Here is a 25986-nt window from a genome sequence, read left to right as displayed (position 1 = left end):
GAACCTTGCCTGACATAGTAGCGATTATACAACACCTAAAACGAATGTAGCTTTCTGATTGGTCGACTGCCCATCACGTGACATTTAGTAAAAAGTTCCATCGCACGTTGTGGCTGTCAGCCGTGCAATTTTGTCTGAGCTAAAATGGATAGTGCATGGCTGACATCATCCATTTCCATTGACTGCCATGTTAAACTCACGATTGACTTGAAGTTTTTGTTCCATCGCATGGCTCTGATGTCACAATTTTAAACAAACATTTACCGTATGCACTCAACAATCACAAATGCGCTTACAAGCGCATACTTTTGTCACTCATTTTTGTAAACAACTTCAACCGATCGGGTTCGCGTACGTACGTACGATGACTGTAACTGTGCGGCTACTCATTCGTCTTTCACAGAAAATGGTCGGCATTTTTGTGCTAAATTCAAGAATCAGTGTCTACCACATCTGTTGATGTTCGAGTAGTGTATAAAACAAATAGTGTATGGTCTTTACTCGTGCAATGGAACAAGATTTCACACTCGGTGAAAGATGATGCAAAATCTTGTACCTTCGCACTCGTGACGATTCACTATTTGTATACTAATGATGCAAATAGGATTCCTCGTATTGAAAGGTACTCTGAATGGCAAATGGGTAACTAAAGTTTAAAGTCATTGCAAAGTCCTTGGCAGAGAAAAAAAAAATATCCATACATTTGAATACAATAGTATGCTCTTGGCCTACCATGTGAAAGTCATGACACCTGAAGAAGAATTTAACAAGTTGATGACAGAGATTTTGTTTCCATCAGTGCAATGAACTCTCAGATCAGCGTGGCACCATGGTATTTTGTCTATGTCATGGGAATTCAACACTTTAAATCCGGATGGGTAGACAGTGACTTTTTTATAGAACAGTCCTTAGCCCCCATTTTGTAGACCACGTGTTCAGTGTCCATCATGCAAATAGAGTGGGTTGAAGTCTTAGCAGACAAGCTCTACAGTAAATTGTTCCCACCTATGTTACGGACTTGCAGTAAGCTAGTAGGTGCTGCTGACTGCTGATAATAGTGAACCGTGAAAGACTGTTGGTGTAGCCTATGTGAATGCGCCAGCCAACAGACACGAGACTCTTGCTTCCAGTCTTCCTTGCGTACCACAACATCGCTCTCCTTACTGGACGTGCTGCACACCTCGTGGGGGATTTCCAGTAGATTATCATTATACTCGTGTGTGATCCAGTACGTATTTCCCCCACTGAATCAGGATATGTTCCAACTCAAGTATTTCCTGGCAGCCAGCTCTCTTGCAGCGAGACTCAGCACTGTGATGACAGACTGCTATCCAGGAATATCTTTTTTTGTGTGCTAAACTTGCTGTTCCTGCTCGTTAGGGATTGAAGGACGTGAAGCATTACAGGGCTCTGATGATTGCGTAGTTGCAGTTCTCTCTACTCCGCACCCTTGCAATCTAAAGCCCCCCCCCCCCTTTAAATAACCCCATCACCCCCAACTTCACGACTTCAGGACTCGTTGTATGCTCCCAGTGGCCTCCTTATGGGTCAGGCATATTTCCTGTCAGGGGAAACGTGCTGAGGGAGCATCGCTATGCAACAAACAACGATCGCCAACGCTCCGGCCTGTTAAATTTAGTCATGGAAGCAGCCCCGCACTCGACGACGTGAGGACAAACTTGTTGTGGATCAGCGCGTAAATAAGCGGCCGTGACACGTGGGGCTCTTGTGTGGAGACGAGCCGTGTACACTCCCTGCTGTGGATTCCCTACATTAACTGTGGCTTATCTCGACAAACACAACTGGTAACAAGCAACCCGATACAAGGGACATTTTTCGTTATTCAAATTAGCACTCCCTCTTCTTTCCCCGCTACTATTCATGTGGTGTCGTACCTGTGGATTGTGTTTCTGTGAGCACTGGTTAGCACTTTCATTGTCACATCCATTCACTCAGTGTTGCCACGTAGAGAGATGCCTGTTGTGTTCAATGTGATCTATATTTGTGCCAGTTGTGATGGGATTGTCCCTATAAGTGTTCGCGCCTCGGTGTAAAGTAGATTGTTAACCGTGTCAGACTGAAGCTAACTGCCACATGGCCATGCTCTTGTGTACCTCTTCATCAGAGCGATTCTGACCAAATCATTATCTTGGATGATACCCCTCTCTCCGACGGCGGCGGCGTCTCCCCCCGGCATCGCCATGACGACATCCTCCCATGCGGTGAATAATGCGATGAAGCTGCTGGAAGACACGGCCGAGCTGTTTGAGGTTGATTCTGTCGAGGATGATGTCCACCCAGCCTTCGCACGGCGCAGCAAGTCAACCAACTCTCACCCTATACCCTACAAGATGCAGCACTCGCTGCCTGCTCATATATGGAATAAATATAGCAGTGGCTTGGGTAAATCTATACTTCTTTTGAGCAAATATATTGTTCATATCAATGCATATTGATGATCATTATCAACAGAGGGTTGCACTTGGATTTTTTTTTTAAAGTGTGAGCATATATAGGAATGGGGTCACATATATTTGATATAAGCATGTAGCATGATTTTCTTATTCTAATCAAAGCTGAATTACAAATCTGTCCTTTATTTCCAAGTCCCAGTTGATTTGAATGACTTACTCAATTGATTCTTTATGCATAATGGTTTAAATTGTGTTTTATGAAAGGAATTTAGAAGAAAAAAAATCAAAATTCCATATGATATTATAGTATGTGCAACTTATTTGCAATGAATCATACACTGACAATAGAGTTGTGACTTGTATGGAAGCTTTTGTGCCTGAATATTCATATTTGTTTGTTTTCAGTCTCAAACCCTCCTGGCACTCCCGTAAACACACAATCATATTGGTTTACCTCACATTGGAAAACTTATGATTCTAAAATGACATCCTGCTTTTGTTCTTTTGTTTGATGAATATCAATTTGGATGAAAAAAAAAAAACAGTTTGGATATTTATAGTAAAGAATAGCAAAGTTATTTCTGAAGAAGAATGAAAAATAAAAACCCAGCAATCAAGAATGACAGTAAAGGCTAGATAGCGTGATGCAGTCCTCTTCAATTGGTAGTCATCATTTCTCATTGGTGTATACACCTCATGTATATATATATATATATATATATATATATATATATATATATATTTACTATGTTATAAAATATGCATATCATTATAGGATATTGCGTATAGATACATGCTCTATCTACTGCATAATGAAGGGATAATTGATCAAGGAATGGTGTTTGTGCATACCGCAATATATCACTGCATCATGTTCACAAGTTAACCAATACCCAGTATCCATACTAATTTAGACTTTACTGGTACACTGTATGTACTTTCAATACCTCATCAGATTTTAGTCCTGTCTGTTGTTGAAGCTGGTATACATGGGCACTGTATCACTACATTTCCAGGGATACATTTGTGTTGGTTTTATTGTAAACCAACCATACCCATTACCCATACCATTCAGGACTGTACACTTTCAATGCCTCACAAGACTTTTATTGTCTATGGTGGTAGCTAAACCAGATATGCGCATTACATATTATATCCATCCAGTTTTTTTTTTTTTTTTTTTAAATCATTCATATTTTTTGCCTACCTATTTTTTCATACCCATCAGTGTCTTTAATGCCAGCTTGGCGCTAATGTGATTTGACATGTGGGAAGTGCAGTCATTATGCTGGGTACAAAAACCAAATCTTTCTTTAAAGGGGCACAAACTGTATATAAAGGGAGTCCATCCAGTACAACATAGCACACGCCAGTGGTTGAATTGGGTCCACTGTCAAAACTCTGTCCCAGAACTGCTGTGGTGAGGGCAAACGTACCTGGAGCATATGCTCCGTGTCATGTGCACTGCACTTGTCATAAGTAATCACTTTTACGAAGCCACCTGTATGTTAAATACTACTGGCTTGTGAAGGAGGAAGGCCCAGCATAAGTCTATCATTGCAGGTTTAACCCATCCGGTGCTTGGGATATTGTGTTAAGGAAATCATTATCTTATTATCAAACTGGCAACTCTAAATTTGACTGCATAGTTAGGATAGGCTGGATAGAATCGGCTGAATTCATTATGTCTACACAAAATCAAACAAACTATGAAGAACGATGCCACTTTGGGAGAAACAGGAGCCTCAGTCTTCTGAAGTGTGTTGCCATTTGAAGGATCTGGATCCGGTTTCATAAAACTTGTTACCAGTAACAACTGCCACATTTTTATGACAAATTTGCTTTCGGCCAATCAGATGCAAGGATTTCAGTAGCTTATGACAACTGTCAAATGGGGCCCAGTTGCACACTTAGCAGTGAAGAGGCTTTCAAAAATGCTGAAACCAAAATGAACAGTAGTATTAAGCCTATAAGTAACACGAGGTTCAAATGAATGAGACTGCTTGGACCCTTCCTCATGAAGAACCACCAATAAACGCTTAAAATTTTAAGCAAAAGATACAGCAACAAACTGCAGAATTTAATGTAGTGACACTAGCTCTCATTGTGTTTCTGTCTGATAATTGGGTATGGTTCATCTACCAACTAGCACCGTGTCTGCAACTAATGGATAGTGCATTATCTGCCGAACATACTACTAGTATCAACTGGGCGAGACTGCCTCACATACTGTACCCTGCAGATAGCATTGTAACTGGCATTGTGTGTAGGAGCTGGTCAATGGCCAGTACTTTGTAGGATATTGTACAGCCGACTGTCCCTATAGAAGAAGCAGCGCACATTTGCAGACCTAGCTAACATAGGAAAGATGAGTTATTGATTGCCCTGTGCTTGTTCTGAATGTGTCATACAATAGTGCATTCAGATTTATGCAGGATTGGTCATGACAAGCAAGCCAGCAGTGATTTTTCACTTGTTATAGGTAGTTGTTGGTAGGTTGGGGCAAAACTTCCTTTGGGTTACCTTTGTTATGGAAATATGCATGAAAATTTAATGAGTTTAGGTAAGGGGTCAACTAAAAAGAAAGAGAAAAGAAGAAAATTTGTGCTGATCAAAAATGAATGGCATTACAGATTGAATGTGCATGTAGCTGTCTATCAAAAATCAAGTGAAACGTACAGGCCTATGAGTTTGAGGTACTGTACAAATGTATGTTCCATTATGTAGTGAGTCTAATTTTATTTTTGCAAATCCGGACTTGCTGAGAATTTCACAAGTGGTTGAATTCAAAATCATGGAGTACAGCAGTGGACAAGTACATGTACCACCCTACTCGCGAAATTTGTGAAAATAAAAACCCTGTAAAATAGATGCATTATTATTGCATCAGAGCTGCCAAGTCTAGATTCACTAACTTTTGGAAGAATGAACCTTGGGAATGATGATTCTTGAGAATAACTTATTTCATGTCAAGATTAATGAACCTTCAGAATAAGAAACCATTGGAATAGTGAACTGTGACCTTGAAATGCATGTTACACACATGATAGATCTCTGGAACCTTCTCTGATTTTGATGTGTGACTGTTAGCAGCTCTGAGATGTATGCACCATATATTTCATGGTGGTCTCGTTTCGTGCAAACTCTGGGAATCACCAGATATTTGCAAACTTGATTTGTATGCCAGAATATTGCCATATATATATAAATCAGTTTATTGCCCAATGGCAGGAACTTGCTGACTTTGCTTCTTGATAAGGGGAAAAACTGATTTTTCATTTCATCACTGTGCTTCTCCAAGGCAGATTTAACCACCTATGAAATATTCTTAAAATATTAGCAAGAATCATTTGATTGTTCAAGTTTTCGTCTCAGTATTGTTTTCTGTCCGGAAACTTTATCACTCTCACACTATATATATTATATGCTTTCTAAGATTTGGGGGATAAAATCAAAGTTCTGGCAGTAAGTTCTCTGAGAAGAATTCTAGAAACTACATGCAGGCAGTAAAGTGAATACTTAGGATAGAAGCTAGTAGGTCAGAGATGACACCCCCCCCCCCAAAAAAAAAAACAAAAAACAAAAACAAAAACAAAAAACAAAAAACAAAAACACAAAAAACCAAAAAAAAACCACCAAAAAACAAAAACAAAAACAAAAACAGAACACACATACAGTGACACTGTAGTTTTGCTGTGCAATCCTTCAATCCTTGGCACATGAAAGTAAAGGGGATTTTTCATGTGTCGTGTGACTATTTTTAAAGAATTTCTGTGACCTACAAACAGCATGCCACAGTTTCACTCTTATCTCATTTTGCGATGAGAAATGTCTTCAAATAGTGGATGCACGTAATGTCAAAATGAGGAATCTGATAACAAAGACCAAGTTAGTATCGTATTGACATTCCTATAGTCGCATGGTTATTTTTATTAAATAGAAGAAGCGAACACTCTATTACCAGTACAACCTACCTATATCAGTATTGAAGGATATTTATCAATACTTTTATATTTTTCACCTAGCTGAGCTTAGCATGTTCCTTGGCACTTTCCATTAGTGTTTGAAGTGCAAGAAGAAAGCATGTTATATATGAGAAATTAACTTATCATCCATTGAGAACTCAACTTACGCGGGTTGCGTGAAAATGGTGATTCATAACTAGATCTCAGTGTTGTTTGTTCTTGTCTTTCCTGTTAACCTTGTTGTATAACATGGAGCGCAAACAGTGTATGTAAAATCTAGAGTTGCCAACTAGTATATTTTCACAATATTTGGCACGTTTTTTTTTTTCTTCATCTAAAAATGACAATGTTTAAATTAAATGTTGAATATACAGTCGGAGATCTTTTTTCCGAAATTTGAATCTGCACGTCTGATATATATGCAATTTTTCAAACCAAAAATCTAGTCAGGTTTAAGGGTTCCAGAGATGGTTTACATTGAATGGCAAATAAATCCACGATGTTAATAAATCAGAAAGGGAAACGTTTTATATGTGATAATTATACATGGTGTTTAACCTTATTCTGCTTTGCTTGCTGATTAGCATGTCCAGCTGGGTTGCTTTCATTGCTGATCTGCACAGATGTTTGAAAATTAATTGCCAGTGAATAGAGATTACCTAATCCTCTTATTCCATATTGCATCACCATGGTCTTCCCATTGGACCAAGGCATATTGTTATGCCTGATTGGACTGACTAACTTACAGTGAAGTCAGGTTTGGAGAAATTAACTGAATGCTGATGACAAAACACAGCAAGTTACAGCTATACAGTGTAAGTGCATGGGCACGTTAGGGTTAAGAATCACATCAAAGTAACGTTAAAAATTTGACGCTCCATGGTGTGAACATTTGCAGCATTATCTGAATATTGACTGTCGTGGGAAGAAACATTGCAGAATACTGTAAAACACGATATCTTCGTGGCATGAAATGTTTGCGAATTTGAGCCAACGGCATTTGCCGCGGCATGAAATTTTCGCGAGTTACCTCTGACATTCAGTGCATATGTGACCTGCTACAACAAAAAGGTCCTGCAGTCGCGCACTGTCGAAGCCGTGAAAATCGAGTTTGAAGTCAGAGCATTAAAATTGGTCAAAACTTACGATTTTCTGATTTTGATATATTATTGGAGTCTAACATGTCTTCTATCATCTGTCGAAATTTTGAAGCAAAATGACCAAAGGAAAGATTAAAAAATAGCGTTTTTCTGAGCCATGTTTTTTGGCGTTTCAACGAAGCAGAAACTGGCTCGAAAATTTGGATTGAGCGCCACAGATAGGTTCCGCCCCTAACAACGACCAGAGTGATCTCATTGGTCAGTTTGCTGCTTGCTGCTAACCGAAGCGTGAAGCTCGCACACTGCCCAGTCGACTGGTGCACGTGCGGGCGGTGTGCGCTATGCTCAGCCGCTTGTCACATCCTGGTCACTGATTGGTTGGTGAGGAGACCGCCGATGCTGATGTGCTTGAATGAACTCTTCAGGGGTTGCTAGGGCTTACCTTCTATTGTCCAGAGGTGAAAACTGACTTGCGTGTCCCTTGATCATGATTGTGTCGAAAGGAAGACTTTTAGGGCGCTTTTCTCGAAACAGTGCTTTTTCAGATGTCTCGACATGCTCTCTTTTAAACATCGATATCTCCGCAGCCGATTATTTTTATAAAATGTGTTATATATCAATTTAAAGCAGAAAGATTAGGGGATTATACCTTACAATTTTCAAATAATCGACCTCGCCTGACTTTAGGATAATTTTGTTGTAGCGGGTCACATATAGTGTAGACAAGAACTTTCACCTGCATTTTAATATCACGAATCTTGGCTCTCGCAAAATTCACGCGAACATTCCTCGTTTTACAGTATTCTATCCATCAGGTTTGAAATGCTAAGGCTGAAGAATAACCTCCCCTTAATACCATTTCAAACTATTCAAAAAAAGTTTGCTTGGTCAAAACTGCTTGCAAATTAGATGAAATATTGCATAATGATTTTACAACGTCACAATTATCTTATTGAATTATAGAAACAAAGATTGAAAATCCTAACTCCGCTTGATTATCCATGGTAACTTGACAGTCTCCCCATCAAATTCATCATTGCTGAGTTAATATACATAAATATATGCAGAGATGCCAACTGTTACTTTTTGTGCAGTTAATTAGTACCGTTAAGGTTTTTTTTTCTCCAAAAGTACTGCACGTTTCATGGCAAACACCATTTTCCCCAGATTGCATTACTACTCATATCTATTGCAGGAAAATTAATTCAATACTCTTTATCCAACAGAATTAATGTCTTCTCAGCCCTCAGAATACTACAATGCTCTTTGCAAACTTGGCATCCCTTTCTATGTGGTGATTGGATGTGATGTGCAGAATAACAGCTCATATCTTATTTGCTTTAAAAAAAAATCTAGTGAAGATTTGTATGCATGCCAGGTTGAGACTTGTGAGAAAATAATGGTTCATATTCTTTGGAATTTTAGTAGAATGTCAATGAAATCACCATTTTGATTGATTTGACTCTACTTGTGAAAGTGAATTAATACAATGTATAGCACTTCTGTTCTAAAAGGATCCATGGAGAACTACAAAATGTAGCTAAATGTGCTCTTACCATGGATTAAGCCAGTCATGACCACTGCTCCATGAAGCTATTAATATGTACATAGAATAGCTGTCTGTGGTAATTATAGAATTAATCAGAGATCTGTCACTTTCAAAATATTACGCTGACCGGCCCGTTGATTCACCCCTTAATAGTTTCCTGGACGTGTTTTTGGTACCCTTGATGACTTATTTAAGTCCTGCAGTGGTTATTTGTGATGACGGAGACAAAAATAGCCTGGGAAAGTTGGATACCATTCAAATATTTTCCAGTCTGTCAAATTTTGTATAAGGTCAGCTATTCATCCAACCAAATAAGAGCAAGGGAGTAGACACAAGTTCTTTTTAAGGAAGCACATGCTAAAATTGCTTGTGGGTCTTTAAATTTTGATTTAATTTTCCTGATTTTTACATGTCAATATTATAAGTGTCATAATCAGTATATAAGGTCTTCAGGAGATATTGAAGCTACTTGCTTGAATAAAACTTTTTCTTTGATGTAAATCCTTCAGCAGTAAATTTTAGGCAAGTATGTTATGGGAAGTAAATGAAAACAGAGGCGGATCCAGGGAGGACCGCAACCGGCGCACGCCCCCCTTTATTTTTTGTTGAAACAAAAGAAATAAAAAGAAAAAAATGGGGGGAGGGGTGCGTGCGCCCCCCTTTAATTTTGTAAACGCGCCCCCTCTTTACGGAATTCCTGGATCCGCCCCTGTGAAAATTATCTTCTGAAGGAAATTTAAAAAAATAGATGTGAAAATTGATCAATTTTCCCATCTATATAGAGTTTTCCCAAACTCCAAACTTCCCTTTGTCAAGGAGTGGTTTGAATTGCTTGTCATTTCCATGTGAAGATACAGTGTAGGTCTGGAAATGGCAGCTCTTCATACTACTATTTAATATGGGCAACATTAATGCTTAAATTTGAGCAGGAAAAGTAGGTCTTATAGTGTGTGCAATGAGCTGTGGGTTATATTTTAATTGTGAGTAGTTTGCCTGCATAATGCATATAAGTTTTGGTGTGATTGTGTGTGATCACGTGTGTGCCAAAGTTTTGTTTGGTTTGTAATATATACCTTTTTTTTGGGGGGGGGGGGGCAAGGAGGAAAAATTCATGATCGGCATGAGATTAGTTTGTTTTGTGCAGATGACTGGATTTACAAAATGTAGCTGCTAATATCGTTTCATGAAGGGTGAAGAATACATTCATATCTAGAAAAGCACTCTGAGAGCGCAGACCTCCGCCAAGCATGAAGCTTATTTCCACCACTACACTGATCTTGTTCTTCCATAGAGATATCATACGTAGGGTGCCTACACACAACATCGGTGCTAAAAGTCGCCAGATTTCCAAATATAGAAGCCTTTGTTACGTCATAAGCCTTCAGCTGCACGGCGCGCCTTGCCCCAGCAGAAACTAGAGCACGCACTTTAGTGCGCGCAGACAAACCTCAAATGTGTGCAGCCTGAACTCCCAAGTTCATTGACCCTACCTGCCAAAACATCAAAAATCCTTCATAAATTCCCCCAAAATTCTTGGATCATTACCAAAAGTTAATCATTTGTTACTTGTGTCATTCTCAACCTTTCCTGCAAGTTTCATCCCAATCCGTTAACTACTTTTTGAGTTATTTTGCACACGGACAAACTAACTAACGAACGAACGAACACACAAACCAATGGTAATGAAAACATAACCTCCTTCCTTGGCGGAGGTAATAAGTAGTCTCCTGAAGGCAGTATAAACCAGTGAATTTAATTTCACTTTCATTGCTATGGAAACACAAAAGGCAGAAGGGGGAAGAAACTTCTGTTTATTTCTAGTTCTTTTTCCAAGTTCATTCCATATTTTTCTTTGAGTCGGTCACTCCACTGATTAAAACAAAGCTGTCAAAGGTAAGGTGCCCATGTATTGACAAATACCTTCACAAATATCATTCCCCATGATATGGCTTGCCATGGTTGTAAAAAAGTATGCAATGATATTAAATGACTGTAATTGATACATAATTCTCATACACATTGGTGGTCATTCCATGATTCCATTTATATTGTTTATTTATCTCAAGTCGTCAAGGTCCTCATAATGTGAAAGTGTCTAATTAGTCAATGACTATTACATATTATACCTGCTTATCATTACCAATGGAATAATATATACTCACCAAGAAATGTGGAATATATCTTTATAGTTATCTATATATAAGCATGTAATATCCATATTATCCTCCTGTCTCGTATTATCAACTTTATATCTATGGATTTTGGACTATGTAACCATCGTGATAATAGTTGCCTTTTTCAGGTTGAGAGAGGCTTGGAATTTTGTGAAATATATTTGATGCTTTTACGATATTTAACTATGCTTATTGAAAACTGAACTGAAATCACCAAATACATCAAATTTAATAAGTTAAAGTAATGACAGAAGTAGTGCATGTAATATCAATGAAAGTAATACTGCTAACTGTTGTTTTTATGCGTAGTAAACATGATTATGATGATAATGATTACAGCAAATGCTGTACTCTTAGGAGTGACAGTGAATATCAAACAATGATAAACATACCACACATTTAAAAGGTCCCATCCATCAACTTGGCCATGTATCGATGATATGTTATTTAATCTACAGTCTTCATATCTTTTGGAATGCAATGCCATATCATGGAGCCATGTGCTTTGAAGTTATGTGAAAAATGCAAACATTGTAATATTGCCCTTGTGCTGTTTCCACAAAGGCTGGCGCAAAGACTGGCTACTCTTTTCACTCAGTGGAGCTTCTCAGTTGATTGAGAAGAAATTGATATCGCATGGGTAATGGAATAGATATATGAGATCTCTCTCTGAACGGTGATATAAGTGTGGATAAGCAGTTATCACTTAAAGCTTGAATCACTCAAGATGAACTGCAAGTATATGAGCCACTTGTGTTCTAATTGCATGGGATGAAATGTAAGATATGCACACACACACACACATACACAAATGTATAGATATCCCTAAAAGTGCTTAGATATCAAATGTTTCCTTCAAGTAGGATGAAATCAGTGAATTCTGGCAAGGACGTGTCTTTACAGATAGAAAAGATAAAAGCCGACATCCCTCTCAATATCAGCAGAATTGCCAGTTAAATCATTTTGCCAGTGATTGACGAAAACCCTCAAAAACAAAACGATGCAAACTGTCAAATAAAGCAAGTACAATTGTATTCATATCATGTGTGAGGCCAAAGGGGTTGGGGGCAGGGGCAGGGGTGATGGATTGTCAAGGACCAGAAACACTAACTCATTAGGGCCTGGTCACATGGCCCAAAAGTCACGTAAACGCATTAATCACATAAGAAATTCGAGCCTTATGTGATACACGCACAATTTGCGCATTTTATGAGTTTGTCTGACGTGGAACCTTCGTAGTTGTCTGCCGATGTGCACCATATTGGCGCTTTACGCAATTCCAGGTTTTGAGCAGCTCAAAACTCGCTTCACGTAAAAGTTTACGCAGTATTGTGCTGTCTTTTGCGTAGTTTGCGTAGTTCTTACATGAACAATGCATGATATATGCGTGGAATATCAGTGATCTTTCGCGAAAATGTTGCTGCTATCACGTTCATGCCTGAATCACGTGCGATTCATACCCAGTTCATTAGTGATAATGCACAGATTATGCATGGTTTTCCGTGGACCTCAGTCGTCATGCACAACCACGAATTCGCCCTATTTGTGATCCTTTGCATGCCTATGCGCTGAAAGTGCGTTGTTATTGATTTTTGCGTGATCCTTCTGTAGTTCTTGCACAATTCATCGGTGATTTTCATCTCGTAAATCAGCAAAAATTCTTGACGGACAAGCACGCACAACCAAATTTCTTGCGTGATTCATGCATTTGTGTGACTTTTGGGCAGTGTGACCGGGCCTTTACATAAAGTACATTTAATTGATGGTCATTGTTCAATAACAAGAAATGCCCTTGCCCTGATAATGAAATCTGAGAATGAAGAAAGTACCTGTAACTGAAATTACCAAAAAGATGATATTCCCTGTGCCTGTTAATGATAATGATCATATAATGAATATCACTGCATGCTTTGCTGAAGGGATGGTGCAGGAAGCAAGCTTGCCAGAACTTTTACAGTGAGGAAAAGGAAGCCGTGTCAGCGATTTAGTTTCATTTCTCAAGCAGTAGTTCTGGGTGTGATGTGACATTTGAGACATTGTAACCTGCTCGTTTTGCCGAACGTGTGCAGCATGCAAGATAGCAAAAATTAGAATGCGGGAGACTTGTATGAGAAAATTTATTTTAACATTCGTGGAGGCCTGCTATAAAACACTCATCAGTAGATTCCAAACATCTGCATTCACAAAACAGTATCAATACTCTGTTAGACTTCCATAAACCTATTGTATATATGCACATGGTGGTTCCTGTGCAAAGTGAACAGAAGTTTCAGGAGCTGGTACAAAATTAGGTAAATATATAATATAAAGACCGAAATACTTCGCAAAGTTGTATACACACTATATTTGAACTTTCATTTGTGTGCTTATGCAATTACTGTGGGTTTTGTAATGATCTAATGATAGATGATAGATGTTTTTAAAAAAGGTGTGAATAATAATCCGTCCTAATAGTTTATTCGTCCAGCAGTATAATGTTGCTGCCTGAATAACACTTTACTGTTAACCCATTGAGGACAAATCCCGAATATATTCGGGCAAGCGTCTATGGGAAGTGCATGTAGTAGCAAAATTAGCTCATCCTCAACGGGTTAAATTTGGCTGTAGCTTACTATACTGATCTCACTAATTGATTCACCTCATAGACATAATTCAAATAAAAGTGTTCTGTTTGTTTTGTTTTTTTGTTTTTTTAACCAAACTGTGTATGTCGTCAAAACAAACTTTGTATTGCCAGCAACAATAGCAACATAAATCTTTATACCTTTGTCTGAAATTCTGCCTCTGTCAAGAAAGAATAGATGGTGCCAGTACCACTGAGTTGATTTCCATACCACAGTATAGTCATAGCAGGTGAATTTAATGAAATTTATGAAATACATACACGGGAGGACTGTTTCATTAATTGGATTTCAGGTATGTGAAAGGCATGTCTCTGTCATGTGTATGCTGTATTTTGGTAGAGCAAGATATATACTTGTACTTTTACCTCTCTTGTTCTTTACGATATGTTGTGCGACAAATATAATCATAGTTTTGTATATCTGTATCCACTTCTTCTAAAATAAAAAAGAGGATTAGAAAAGAATATTTTTCATCAGCATGTCAGAGAGTGCAGTGCAATGTGAAACTGTGACAAGTTTGTTGTATCACTGCATAAAATATCAATTCAAAAAAAGAATCAATTTTAGGTACCTTCATTCAGTTTTTTTTTTAACTTTGTCAAGTGCCTTTTTTTTAGTATATGGGCAAGAAATATTCAACTACATCTAAGAGCCATATGTTTACATAATATTAGCCAAGAAGAAAACTGAAAATTGCTTCCAAAACTGTAATACCTGTATTTGTTGTTGTTGTTGTTGTTGAAATATTTTTCTGAAACAAATGATCCTGATTTTGTGTGCATTCTTTGTTTCAGATGAATTCTTAATTCCAAATGAAGACTACAGTCTAGAGTTGAGTGACAGAGTCGCTGCCCTCGAGAGGACGGTGAGGGACCAACAGGACGAGATTACCTGTCTAAAGACTGCCCTCGCTGACGTCGTCAGGAGATTAGCGGCAGTGGAACACTCCGCCAAAAATAACACCAGAGGTAACGTGGTCTGCAGAAAAACAGAAAATCACCCAAAACAGCACAGTGAAGTAGTGAAGTAGTGCGGACTGACTTGGGGGGGGGGGGGGGGGGGGTGGAGAGTAGGAAAGGGATGGAGATTATGATCTCGTGAGCTAGATTGATGTCATAACATAATTTTATGGCTTTACTGTGTTGTGACTGCAAATCCCAAGTTGGCTGCATTTAACCTAAAGGAGAATTGAGGGAGGAAGCAGTTGACTTCATGCAAAATTTTGTTTAAAAAAAAAGCACAGTGGAGTGATATATCAATGCACATCATGTATTATGAATACATCTACGTTTATCATGTGAAAAAGGAATTCGGGTTGATATGGCTCTTTATTTTGCATTGGCTATTTTATACTTCTTTGAAAGGCTAAAAGGAGCAGAACAGCTCAAGGAGTTGTCACATGTTTAACACTTAACTCCATGGGGATAGCCGTGTCTTCACAGTTTGGCTGCCATATATCTTCCCAGCTATCAAAATGATGCACGTTCAAGACAAAACTAAGTGGTGGTGTGTAGGAAATTTAGGCTTGCTATTTTTGTTCAAAATCAGTGAAAACTTGCAGTGGAGTCCCACATAATGTTGGCGCTCATGTAGACCGCAATCTCTGTCAGCTCTTCAGGAAAGCTAATTACTCGTAAGGTTTTATTTTTTTCAGTATGCGGTGAGGGCTGAAGATTTTCCAAATTGATTTGAAGCCACAGGATTTACAAACGATCTGACATGATCATCTTTCAAAACAGGATGTTGGAACGTTTGGGATGAAGAGAGTTAGAGAGGGAGAGAGAGGTCAAATTATCAAGCTAGCAGTGCAGGAGCCTGACATTATAATGCTCTGATGATCGGGCGAAACGCAAGCCAATAATCCTGAAGCCAAGTCTCCATTTTCTGCCATCAATAGAGCCCCTCCAGTTGACATTTTATATAATCAGACACTGAAGCAAAGGCTCCTTGTCTTTGCATTTAGATTTCTTTGTTATTGTTGCAAACCTTTCTTCTGTATTCCACTTTCTAGTGTATTTCATGTTGCAATTAAAATGATGAGTCTGCTTCTTCTTTTTTTATTGACCTTTTGACATTTTGACTGCGAACGTTAATGGTATAGCAAAATGTGAGTGGAATTCCCAATCAGTCTGATGTATAAAGCAGTAATATCGGTCTGTGTTGTGTTTAGTCATGTGTTTATATACATTATGTGTATGATATTGCATGTAGCATAACCATCTTGCACTATAACATTCAGTGGCTGAACTGTTTGGTTGTGCATGATTGCTAAAATATGCATGTTCACTATTTATGACAACTTTTTTAATGACTTTGCCTGCCCAAGTGCGAATTTGTTTGAAATTTTGCTAACATTTTGTTTGCAGTTTTGTTTGGAATGGTGACCAAACATGCATGCAGGGTGTGTAAATGCATGTTGACTGATAACAACATAACTTTGACACTTTCACTGGTAATGAAAAGGGGTCATTCTTTTAATGATTGGTCCTATACAGTCTTAGTAGGGACATTGAGAGAAACATGCTGAATTCCTTGTGTCATTTTGTGATGAATGTATTTTTGCATTTGATATTAATTCCACCTCTGGTGATGTGATGTTAGATGTAATAGCCCTGTTTGTGTCTGATATATGTGGGGATACTGTATGCTACAGAAAGGGAAACATTCCTTTAGCACAACTAGATGTGTAGTTGTCTGACATTTTTGGCATGAGCAGTGGATTTGTATGGCATATCACAATCAAGATACTTGTAAGTCTGTACTTACTTTATTTCAAGTGTTGTCTTAAGGGGGCCTATCATGAATGAAGATGTAAATGCATCAATATTTGATATATTTTTGGTTCATGTTTGAAAGTTAGTGAAAGCTTTTTCATCATGCTGAATGATCTTGGAATATGGCAAAGAAAGATTTGATATTCAATAATTTTACAAATGCTTGTGTAATCTGAGAGAAGGCAGTGAGTAACAACATATTAACATCTAGGAATATATAAATATATCAATTTTTGTCACTTTTATTCTGATGCCTTCACTCTCCAGAGATTAATGATAGTATATTGCAGATCTCTTGTATCATATTAGTTACTGGACAGTATGTAGTAGGAATTTACATGAAAGTATTACATCCCACACGATGTAAACACCAAGCATATCCCTTGTTGCACCTACAAGTACGTACACATCAACAATAATGACCTTCTCAAATCACAGTGAGCATTGTAAAAGAGTGGAGAAGAGTGATGGGAGTTGTTTTCTTTCAGTTTCTAGCACTCCTAATCCTCTTTAACTGTGAAAACTTTGCATGTTTTGAATTTTTGTTTGCAGTGTGAACAGCCAATGTGAGCATTTATTTCTCTAAAAAAAGGTGGCAAATTTGCTGTAGACATATGTACAGTATCAATTTATATCTACATCTCATTTCCATAGTATGAAATCTTTTCCTTTAACAGAAGGGTGATATAATATGCTTGTGCCAATCATGGTCTGTGGCCCTCCTTCTTCGCACTGTGCTACTGAAGTTTTGTGAGGATTTTTGCACAATTGTTTTTGTGTGTGTGTGTGTGTGTAGTAAGCAGTGGATCCGTGAATATGTGCTATTTGTGTGTTTATCATAATTTCTCTGTATGATGTGTGATGTGTATCCATATACTGCCTCTATCCCAGTGAACCTTTTGTTGTGTCTCTTATTGTTCAAAGAGCTTGTCAGAGCTCACTCCATCATGCGTTTCATTTGGCGAACTTGAGAATAAGTTGCAGACACACTTCTTTGCACTTTACATTGTTAGTGTAGTAATGAGATATGCCTGTTCCTTGGTTTTGGTTCTTACTGGGCAGCTATGTATAATTCCTAATTATACATCCGTATCAGTACCATTTAAATGGTATTGTTTTGGTTGTGATAGGGATTCAGGTTTTAATTTTTTGTGAGATAATTAGAAACCACAAATATGAAATATTACAGAATATACAAGTTTAAAATGAATTCAAAGTTTATTTGATGAAAATCGGGTTTGAAATGGCTGAGAAATCCAAAAACAAAGTAAAACAAAGTAGCCCTCATAAAAGGTGGGTCTCACCTTTTATTAAGACCTCTTTGTTTTTATACAACCATTTCAAAACCGATTTTCATCAAATTAACTTTTGATTCCTCTCACAATCTTGCAAAAAGTTAAAACCTGAATCCCCATCTCAACCAAAACTATATCATTCCTTTAAGTAGGCTGAAGACACAGAAGCAGTGAGTGGAGGTACTTCGGTGTATGAAAAAAGAAATGATTTAAGATTACTACATGTATAAACAGTGATGCATGGAAAAGTCGTGCTTGTAATTTCATTTTTACACATGATGATGTAAAAAGATCCTCCATCGATCTTAAAGGGATCATATAGTTTTGGTTCAGACCTAATTTCAGGTTTCTAACATTTTTTTGTGGGATAATGAGAAACCTCGTATGAAATATGAAAGAGCATATAATTCTATGAGGAATTCAACGTTTATTTGATGAAAATTGGTTTTGAAATGGCCGAGATATCCAAAAAAGAGCGATTCTAATAAATTGTGGGACCCACACTTTATTACGATTGCTTTAAGTTTTACTTTGTTTTTGGATGTTTCAGTCATTCCAAACCCGATTTTCATCAAAAAAACTTTGAATTCCTCTTAAAATGGTATGCTTTGTACTATATCATAAGTGTTTTCTTGGTATCTCGCAAAAAGTTATAAGCCCAATTCTCATCTCCACCAATACTGTACCATCCCTTTAATGTTTATGAGTAATTTTTGTAAATCTACAATTTTCAATATAAGGGGATCATTTTGCGATTTCTTGCGATGAGGTGATGATCATTTAGAAATGCAGTATTTTTAGCTGTTAGAATGAGAATGTCAAGGGTTGCAGCTTTCTCTTCAAAAGATCAAAGATCTTCGGTGTGAAGTAATGGGAGTTGGATGCTGAGCTTTCTGTCCATTTATTTTAATTTGAATCAGTGGTTCGAAGAGCGGCTTTTCTAAAGGATGTTGACTAACTAGTGACTTTGCTTCCCTGACAAGCTATTTTTCACCATTCTCTCTCATTGCTCTTCCCTTTCCCAAAAATTGATAACTTGCACTTGCTACCCATGGGGAGAAATATAAGTGATAAGATCATTATGAGGCTAATCTCATTGAATTTGGTGCTCATGATGTTAGTATCTTCTCCCATTTTGAGGCTTGAGGGTACAATTGTATCTGAATATGGATTCCGACAGAATAGCCTGCTCCATTTTCATTCTCCCTGCTGTCATTCATGTTTCAATGGCAAGTTGGCTCTTCACAAAGAGTGCTGCAGACATTTTGAGGCTGTGGGTTTTGATGTGTTTTTCTGCTTTTTTTTGTCTAGAGCAGAAGTTTATTTGAAATAGAGTGGAAAGCACAGCAGAGGTGGAATGCATGTGACCATGAGTCATTTCAAAAAGATAGCTAATGAGTCGAGAAATATGAGTAACGAAAGGTTGTGTATTTTGATACATGAACAACAGCCCATCAGACAGCTGACAAACAGCCTACGCAGCATGGTATGCATTCCATGTGCTTTTGAAGAATGCCATACTGCCATTTTTGTTTTCTCTCTCTACCCCCCCCCCCCCCCCATCTTGATCTATCTACTTTTGCTGTATGTACCTCTGAATAGTTTTGTAGTAGTGTGTCAGTGTGTCAGTGTTGCTCATAAAGTTTATTTTTCATCATTGTGTGTGTGTGTGTGTGTGTGTGCATGAGGGGGGGATCACATTTTTCTGTCTGAAAGATTCATATCAAATGTATATCAAGAAGCAGACATTGATATGATGAAACTTTGAGATGTAATCACTATACATAGTGCTCTTTATATAAGTAGTAAAGTGTAATTTATATTACTTTTCATAATACTTTGATAATTTGTGTTACACAGGCCTTTGTAGCTTCTTCCTTTATTTTCTGAATGTGGTGCTATGGGCTGAGATAAACATGTCTTTGAACTTTTCTTTAGTTTGATTCCACAGCTTGCAACTATGAAAAAGACTTTCTATGATTACGGTTTCAATTTTCCAATACAGCTGGAGTTGCTTCGAAGAAATTACATTGGTGTAGTGACTGAAACAAGTTAAATCGTCTTTCAGCCATTCTAAGATTTTTATATTGGTTTTTTTGTCATTTTGCCTTGCCAAACACAAGTTTGAAATTATACTGTGCACAAGGTTTACAACAACTTGGAATTAATTTAGTCCAATTACTCTTTTAATGAAAGCAAGTTGAAGAGCTGAAAAGTAGCCACCATTATTTGAACAGTTTCTTCTTGGCAGGCATCTCTGCCACTGTTACTTTTTATGTTGTTGATGTAGGATGGGGTATTTTCATTTTCTTTTCTCCCTTCCCTCCCCCCCCCCCCCAAAAAAAAAAAGAAGAATACTTGCACTTCGTTCTACATTTTGCATTTTGCATGGCTGGAGATTGTTGTAGTTTGGGGACAAGATTTGTAGAACTCTTTCATACTACATGCTTTTTACAAACAAACAAAAAATAGAAAACAGATTTTCAGCAGATTTCAAAAAGCAAGCACTGAAAATGATAACTGTTATGTTTCTTATTTGAAGCTGTCAAGTCAAAGCGTACGGGATTGTCAAATGAACGTAAGCACCCTCAACCTTGTCAGTCCTTTTTTTTCCCCAGAATAACTGCAAAGACAAAATTACTGCTTGGATTTTGAATTGTGATTAAACTGGTATACAGAAGAAATGAAGTAATGCTAGGCTCTCCGTCTTAAAGCATGAGGTCTCAGAAAACTTTATTTCATAAGGTTTGTTTGCTTATCATTTTTATCATGATTTTGTGTGGGAGTCTATTTGGAAGAATATTTTTTTAAAATGTAAGTTTTGATTCATCTAGGTAAAGTTCAATATTTAAGGTACCAGTACAAAATGAAATTAGTTCACATGGACTTACTTCACTTCCAAGAACGGTTTTACGTCCGATCCTGGACACTTCATCAGCTCATCTGATTTGGTGGCGGGAAGACTGTTGCCAAGCGGCGCAGACGCACTACCGACGTTGATCGGAGTCAGTCACAGCCGCACTACCGACGTTATTGTTCGGAGTCAGTCGTCAAGGAATTCTCCAGATTACAGATCTGTACACCGAGGAGAGGTTGTGTCACCGTTTCCCAACCTTATTAAGGGTTGGGTTTTCGGAGTTGATGCAGACGGCTTCCCGGACCCCCTCTCAAACCACCGAGGCTTGTTGTCTTGATGAGCATGTCTTTGAAATTGTGTTTAAATGTCTTCAGGTAGGAGAAGATGGCCGAATTGTTGTGCAGTGTACCTGATCTTTGATGTTGATATATGTCGCTTATGTAGCGGGTGCTTGGTTTCACCAAAATAGTTCTCTTGGCACCTTTCTCCTTGACACTAACTGGTGTAGGAGACATTGGTTCTCTTTTCCTTATGAACCTTATCCTGGCTTTGGATAAACCAGTTTCTAAGCCGGTTTGAAGTAAATGGGAATGTGGTACCCGGAAAGAATCCATTGAATTGTCTCAGGAAGTCCGCTGACATAGGTAGAGAGATACCTATGCTCCGAAGCTGTTCTGCTGGACATGTTTCGTTGTCCCAATGTTGCTGTTTGCCAGTTTGGATAGCTTTCTCGATACTCCATCCATGGTAACTACACACGCAAAGTGCTTCCAGGAGATGTTAATGCTCTTTCATTCTCCTTTGCCTCCTCCGAAGACGAAATGTAGGATGCCCTGTGACACAATGTTTTTACCACTCCCAGTTTGTGAATGAGGGGGTGGTGGGAGTCAAACAGGAGGTATTGGTGTGTATGGGTGACTTTCCTGTAGACCGAGGAAAGGAGCGTACCGTCATCTTTGATGGCGATAAAACAATCTGGGAACTCAAGTTGATTGTCCTTTGCTTTCTCAACCATGAACAATGAAGTTATTCATGTGCTTGGAAATTGCAGTCTTGATCTTGACCCAGGTGTCATCCACATATCTGAACCAATGAGAAGATGAAAACCCAGAGCCTTGTCTTCAAAATCTTCCATGTATAAGTTGGCAAGAACTTGCGAGATGGGAGAGCTCATAGCACATATCCATGTCTCTGTTTGTGGAAAGTGCCGTCAGAGGTGAAATAGGTTGTGGATATTCATTCAAAGCAGAGTTCTAACAATTGACAAATTTGATCAGGATTGAGCTTGGTTCTTGAGCTGAGGTTAGCGTCTTTTGTTTGCAAACTGTTTCTGTTGCCTTGTGGGGCGGAACGCTTGTGAAAAGGGCAGACACATCAAGCAAAACGATACATTCATTATCCTTTACCGTGATGTCCCCGCACCTTCTCAATGAAGTCTTTGGTGTGTAATATGTATGAGCCTACAAGCTTGTAGGCTCATTGGAGCATGACTAATATCTGACTTTGTATTTGATGACAGAATGTGGCATTTTTTTCTTCCGTCTTACAGTATGTTATTGTAGATACATGTAATTTAAATCTGGTTCATGCATTCAGTTTTACATGTAACCACTCTGGAGGCCTACAAGTTTAAGTGATAATATTTATTATAAAGAGTGTCTTTCCTCCATAAAACCATTTTTCAGGCAATCTCAGGTGAAGTCTAGGTATTGTAAAAGCTCTGTTATTTTGCGCAAGTTTTTAATTTTTTGCGAATTTAGCGAATGACTGTTGGACCACAAATTTTACAGCACAGGAAAATATTGCCACCTGGTATTAAATTGGCTTTGAATTGGCTTTAAGTTTATGGACAGGCATTAGTGCATTTATGATAGCCTGGGTGTCAAATTGCGAAAGCAACATCTCACAAAAACGTCTGTGACCTCCTCATTCGCAAAAAAAAATATCTGTATGCAAAAATAACAGCTTTTACAGAACATGATCCACAAACTGCCATTTTGATTTGGGTACATGTAAAACATAGTATCAGACTATAACTCTATTTTATGTATTTGTTTATTTAGTTTCTGTTATATATATTAGTAGAATCTTGCATGAATCAAAAGGAGAGCGGCTGTGGATCAGGTGCTTTCCTTTGGCAATTTTGTACTGCTCTATATTAAAAGTGTATTGTGTTCTGTATATTGTATTATGGAGGTGTAATATTGATTTTGACACCCTGCCCGCTTGCCTGCTCTGTGTTGAATATTACTATTCCACCTAACCCAGCATGGTTGCTCGTTGTTATGTTGACATGTGTGTATGTATTGTTCGTGATATTGTGCATTAGTTTTGTATACATTGATTCAAAAGGGGGAAAAGGCTTTGTGTACCAAGAACCTGAAATATTTTTGGAGGAAAAGCTCTCACTGTGCAAAATCTGGATTTTTGTATCACCTTCAGATCAGATAACATAGGGTACAGATAAGGCAGTAAAAGTAGAAAACACTTGTCCAAATCAAGTTTAAATTCAAACTTATGTTGAAACTTCAAAACTTGAAGCAAGAAAACAAGAAGCAAAAATCTAGATTCATTTATCATGCACTTTTTGAATACATGAGGTTTCACAATGAGGTGGCACTGTTTTGCTTTTCACACTCATTATTCTGTATATGGTCCGAAACAAATGCTTCAAAATACCTTCTAGGTGAGTCAGTGGCTTTCTGCTGCACTGAGCCTCCTAGAGCATACATTATGACTATTCTTGACTGATTTGACACAATGCTTCACAAATGGGTGCTCCCACCTTCAGCATGTATGGGAATGAGAATATATGTGAAGTCTCATTAATGCATTATTATATTCATATCTGTACCTGTGATTGAGATTTGATATTATGCATGAATGCATTCAGCACTAATTTTATGTAGGTTTACGCTTCACCACCACATTTCACTTGACACCTTTGAAGGAGACAGGCACATATGCTGCCTCCCTTTGATTTTGGTTTTTGTTCTGCAGCACACAATATTAAAGGGATCGTACAGTTTTGGTTGAGACCTAATTTCAGGTTTCTAACATTTTTTGGTGAGATAATGAGAAACCTCTTATGAAATATGAAAGAGCATGTAATTCTATGAGGAATTCAACGTTTATTTGATGAAAATTGGTTTTGAAATGGCTGAGATATCAAAAAAAGAGCGATTCTAATAAAGTGTGGGACCCACACTTTATTACGATCGCTTTGTTTTACTTTGTTTTTGGATGTCTCAGTCATTCCAAACCCGATTTTCATCAAATAAACTTTGAATTCCTCTTAGAATGGTATGCTCTGTACTATATCATAAGTGTTTTCTTGGTATCTCGCAAAAAGTTAAAAGCCCAATTCTCATCTCCACCAATACTGTACTATCCCTTTAAAGTAATGCACCAGCAGCAGAGAGGTTGGCAATATCAAGATTGGTGAATGATAATCTATGCTCAAATTTTGTCAGATATTGGAACATAATTATGTGAAATTTACTGTTTGGACGCGAGAAAAATTGAATGATTTCACCATGTATTTGTTGTTCAAAACATGTGAGAAGGAAACAGAGAAAGAAAGAATTAACAGTAACAACAACAGTAACAACAACAGCAACAACAACAACAACAAATGTTGTCAAGACATAGTACAAGACAGAGGGGGAGAGAAGAGGGGGAGAGAAGATGGAGAGATAAGAGATCCAAAGTGGTCTGTCGTTCTGAATGCACAATATAAGTTACCAGTTTAGAAAATGTTTCAAGTCATCTACCAGTGAGCGCTGTAGTTACTGAAACCCCTGTTTGTTTGAATAAGGGAAATTATCATATTTAATGCAGCTTTTCAATTGCTTCAGTTACAGAAGATTGTCCACCCTGCATTTCTGAAAGGAATCATAACCGAATAGATGAAAGGCCTGACAGGTGATGAGATTAATGAATGAATCAGCTAATCAGTACAATTCTAAGATACACAAGAGAATGAACGTTATGGATATGAATGGTTGCAAACTTTAAAATACTGTAGAGGAATGTTGCATAGACCTTGACTTATGGAAGAATAAAAGGAAAATATCATCTCACTAATTTTATAAGTACAGTTACTCCTAAAATGTTAAAACATATGCCTGAGATGGGACTTTGATCATGGCAGGAAATTCAGCATGAAGGGAGATTTTTGGCTGACCTTTGTGGGGAAGTTTGTATGTGGTTTGCATAGCTGATCAAGGGAGATGATTTATGCTATCAACATTCACTAGATCTTTTATGATGGATGCCATGATCAATATGATTAAAGGGCAATGGAAGGTCAATTGTCAAGTTCATTCTGCTATGTATAAACTCAATATTGAAATATGAATGGTCACAAAACTGAACAAGTGTGTCATGCAGATATGTAGTCAGTGAAGTGTAAAAATCTGAAATCATCTGATGAACGGACATGAGGAAGAATAGGCACGTCGGCTAAATCATGTGCCGTGCTGAAAGAAAGAAATGAAATGAAATGAAATGAAAGAACAAGATTGGAATTCGCTTTGTCCACAGTCAGGAAGATGAATTAGGTTATATCCCTGGATGATTTTCTTTTAGACTGGCTGTACATATTCTAGATGAAATCTTCTTAGTCTAGAGGCTGAAGATCTAGTTAAAAAGTGACAGAATTAATTTTCTCTTTGTCAAAGCCCATCCAGAGTCGTGAGATATATGCAGATGTAGTTTTGGACCTTAACCTTATAATGCCAGGCTGGAGGTATTAAAGATTAACTTGTTGTCATACACTTAGCAACCTCTCTCTAATATATGTCTGCCACATAAAATTTGTAAAAAATGATGAAAAGTAATGGCAGAAAATCAAACATCATCTTGGGCTTTTCAATTTCAATACCTCTCTGTCTCTTTCTGTTGGAATTTTTAAGCGAATGTAATTTTGGTATTATTTCAACCACTCAAAGAGTGATTGGTGTCATCGGTAATGTTGCAAAGTATCAAGTTTGGTTCGTTGAAATTCAAGGCGGCATATGTTCAAGTCTCCTTCAAATATTACAAAGACACATACATGTATATCCATAACACGATATATAAAAATAAAAAAGAAAACATATGATTTGAGTTGTTTTATAATGCATCACGTCATAATTATAAAGTTACTGAAAGCATGATTTTGTACCTAACCAGCTCAACCATTTATCTTTCATACAAAGACATATACATAACACAGTATATAACAAATAAAA

At 37.7% G+C, this 25986-nt stretch overlaps 1 protein-coding gene across 2 annotated transcripts in view; it reads left to right on the top strand.

Moving 5' to 3' along the window:
• The first annotated feature begins 2142 nt into the window (after positions 1-2142).
• The window catches only part of LOC139734108 (77 kDa echinoderm microtubule-associated protein-like), an 89001-nt gene continuing 65157 nt past the window's right edge, over positions 2143-25986 (top strand). Inside the window, exons 1-2 of one of the 2 annotated variants that reach the window (XM_071644922.1) lie at positions 2143-2403; positions 14621-14794. In XM_071644922.1, the coding sequence (XP_071501023.1) occupies positions 2154-2403; positions 14621-14794 (424 nt within the window). In that variant the 5' untranslated portion in view covers positions 2143-2153. The remainder of the gene's footprint in view (positions 2404-14620; positions 14795-25986) is intronic. The other variant, XM_071644923.1, reaches the window with a different exon arrangement.

Source organism: Diadema antillarum, unplaced genomic scaffold (genome assembly GCF_040938485.1).
Source record: "Diadema antillarum isolate AM-2024a unplaced genomic scaffold, OU_Dant_1.0 seq00000510_RagTag, whole genome shotgun sequence".
NCBI classification, from domain to species: domain Eukaryota; kingdom Metazoa; phylum Echinodermata; class Echinoidea; order Diadematoida; family Diadematidae; genus Diadema; species Diadema antillarum.
Note: the sequence above shows the minus strand (reverse complement) of the source record. Positions and strands in the feature narration are given on the sequence as shown.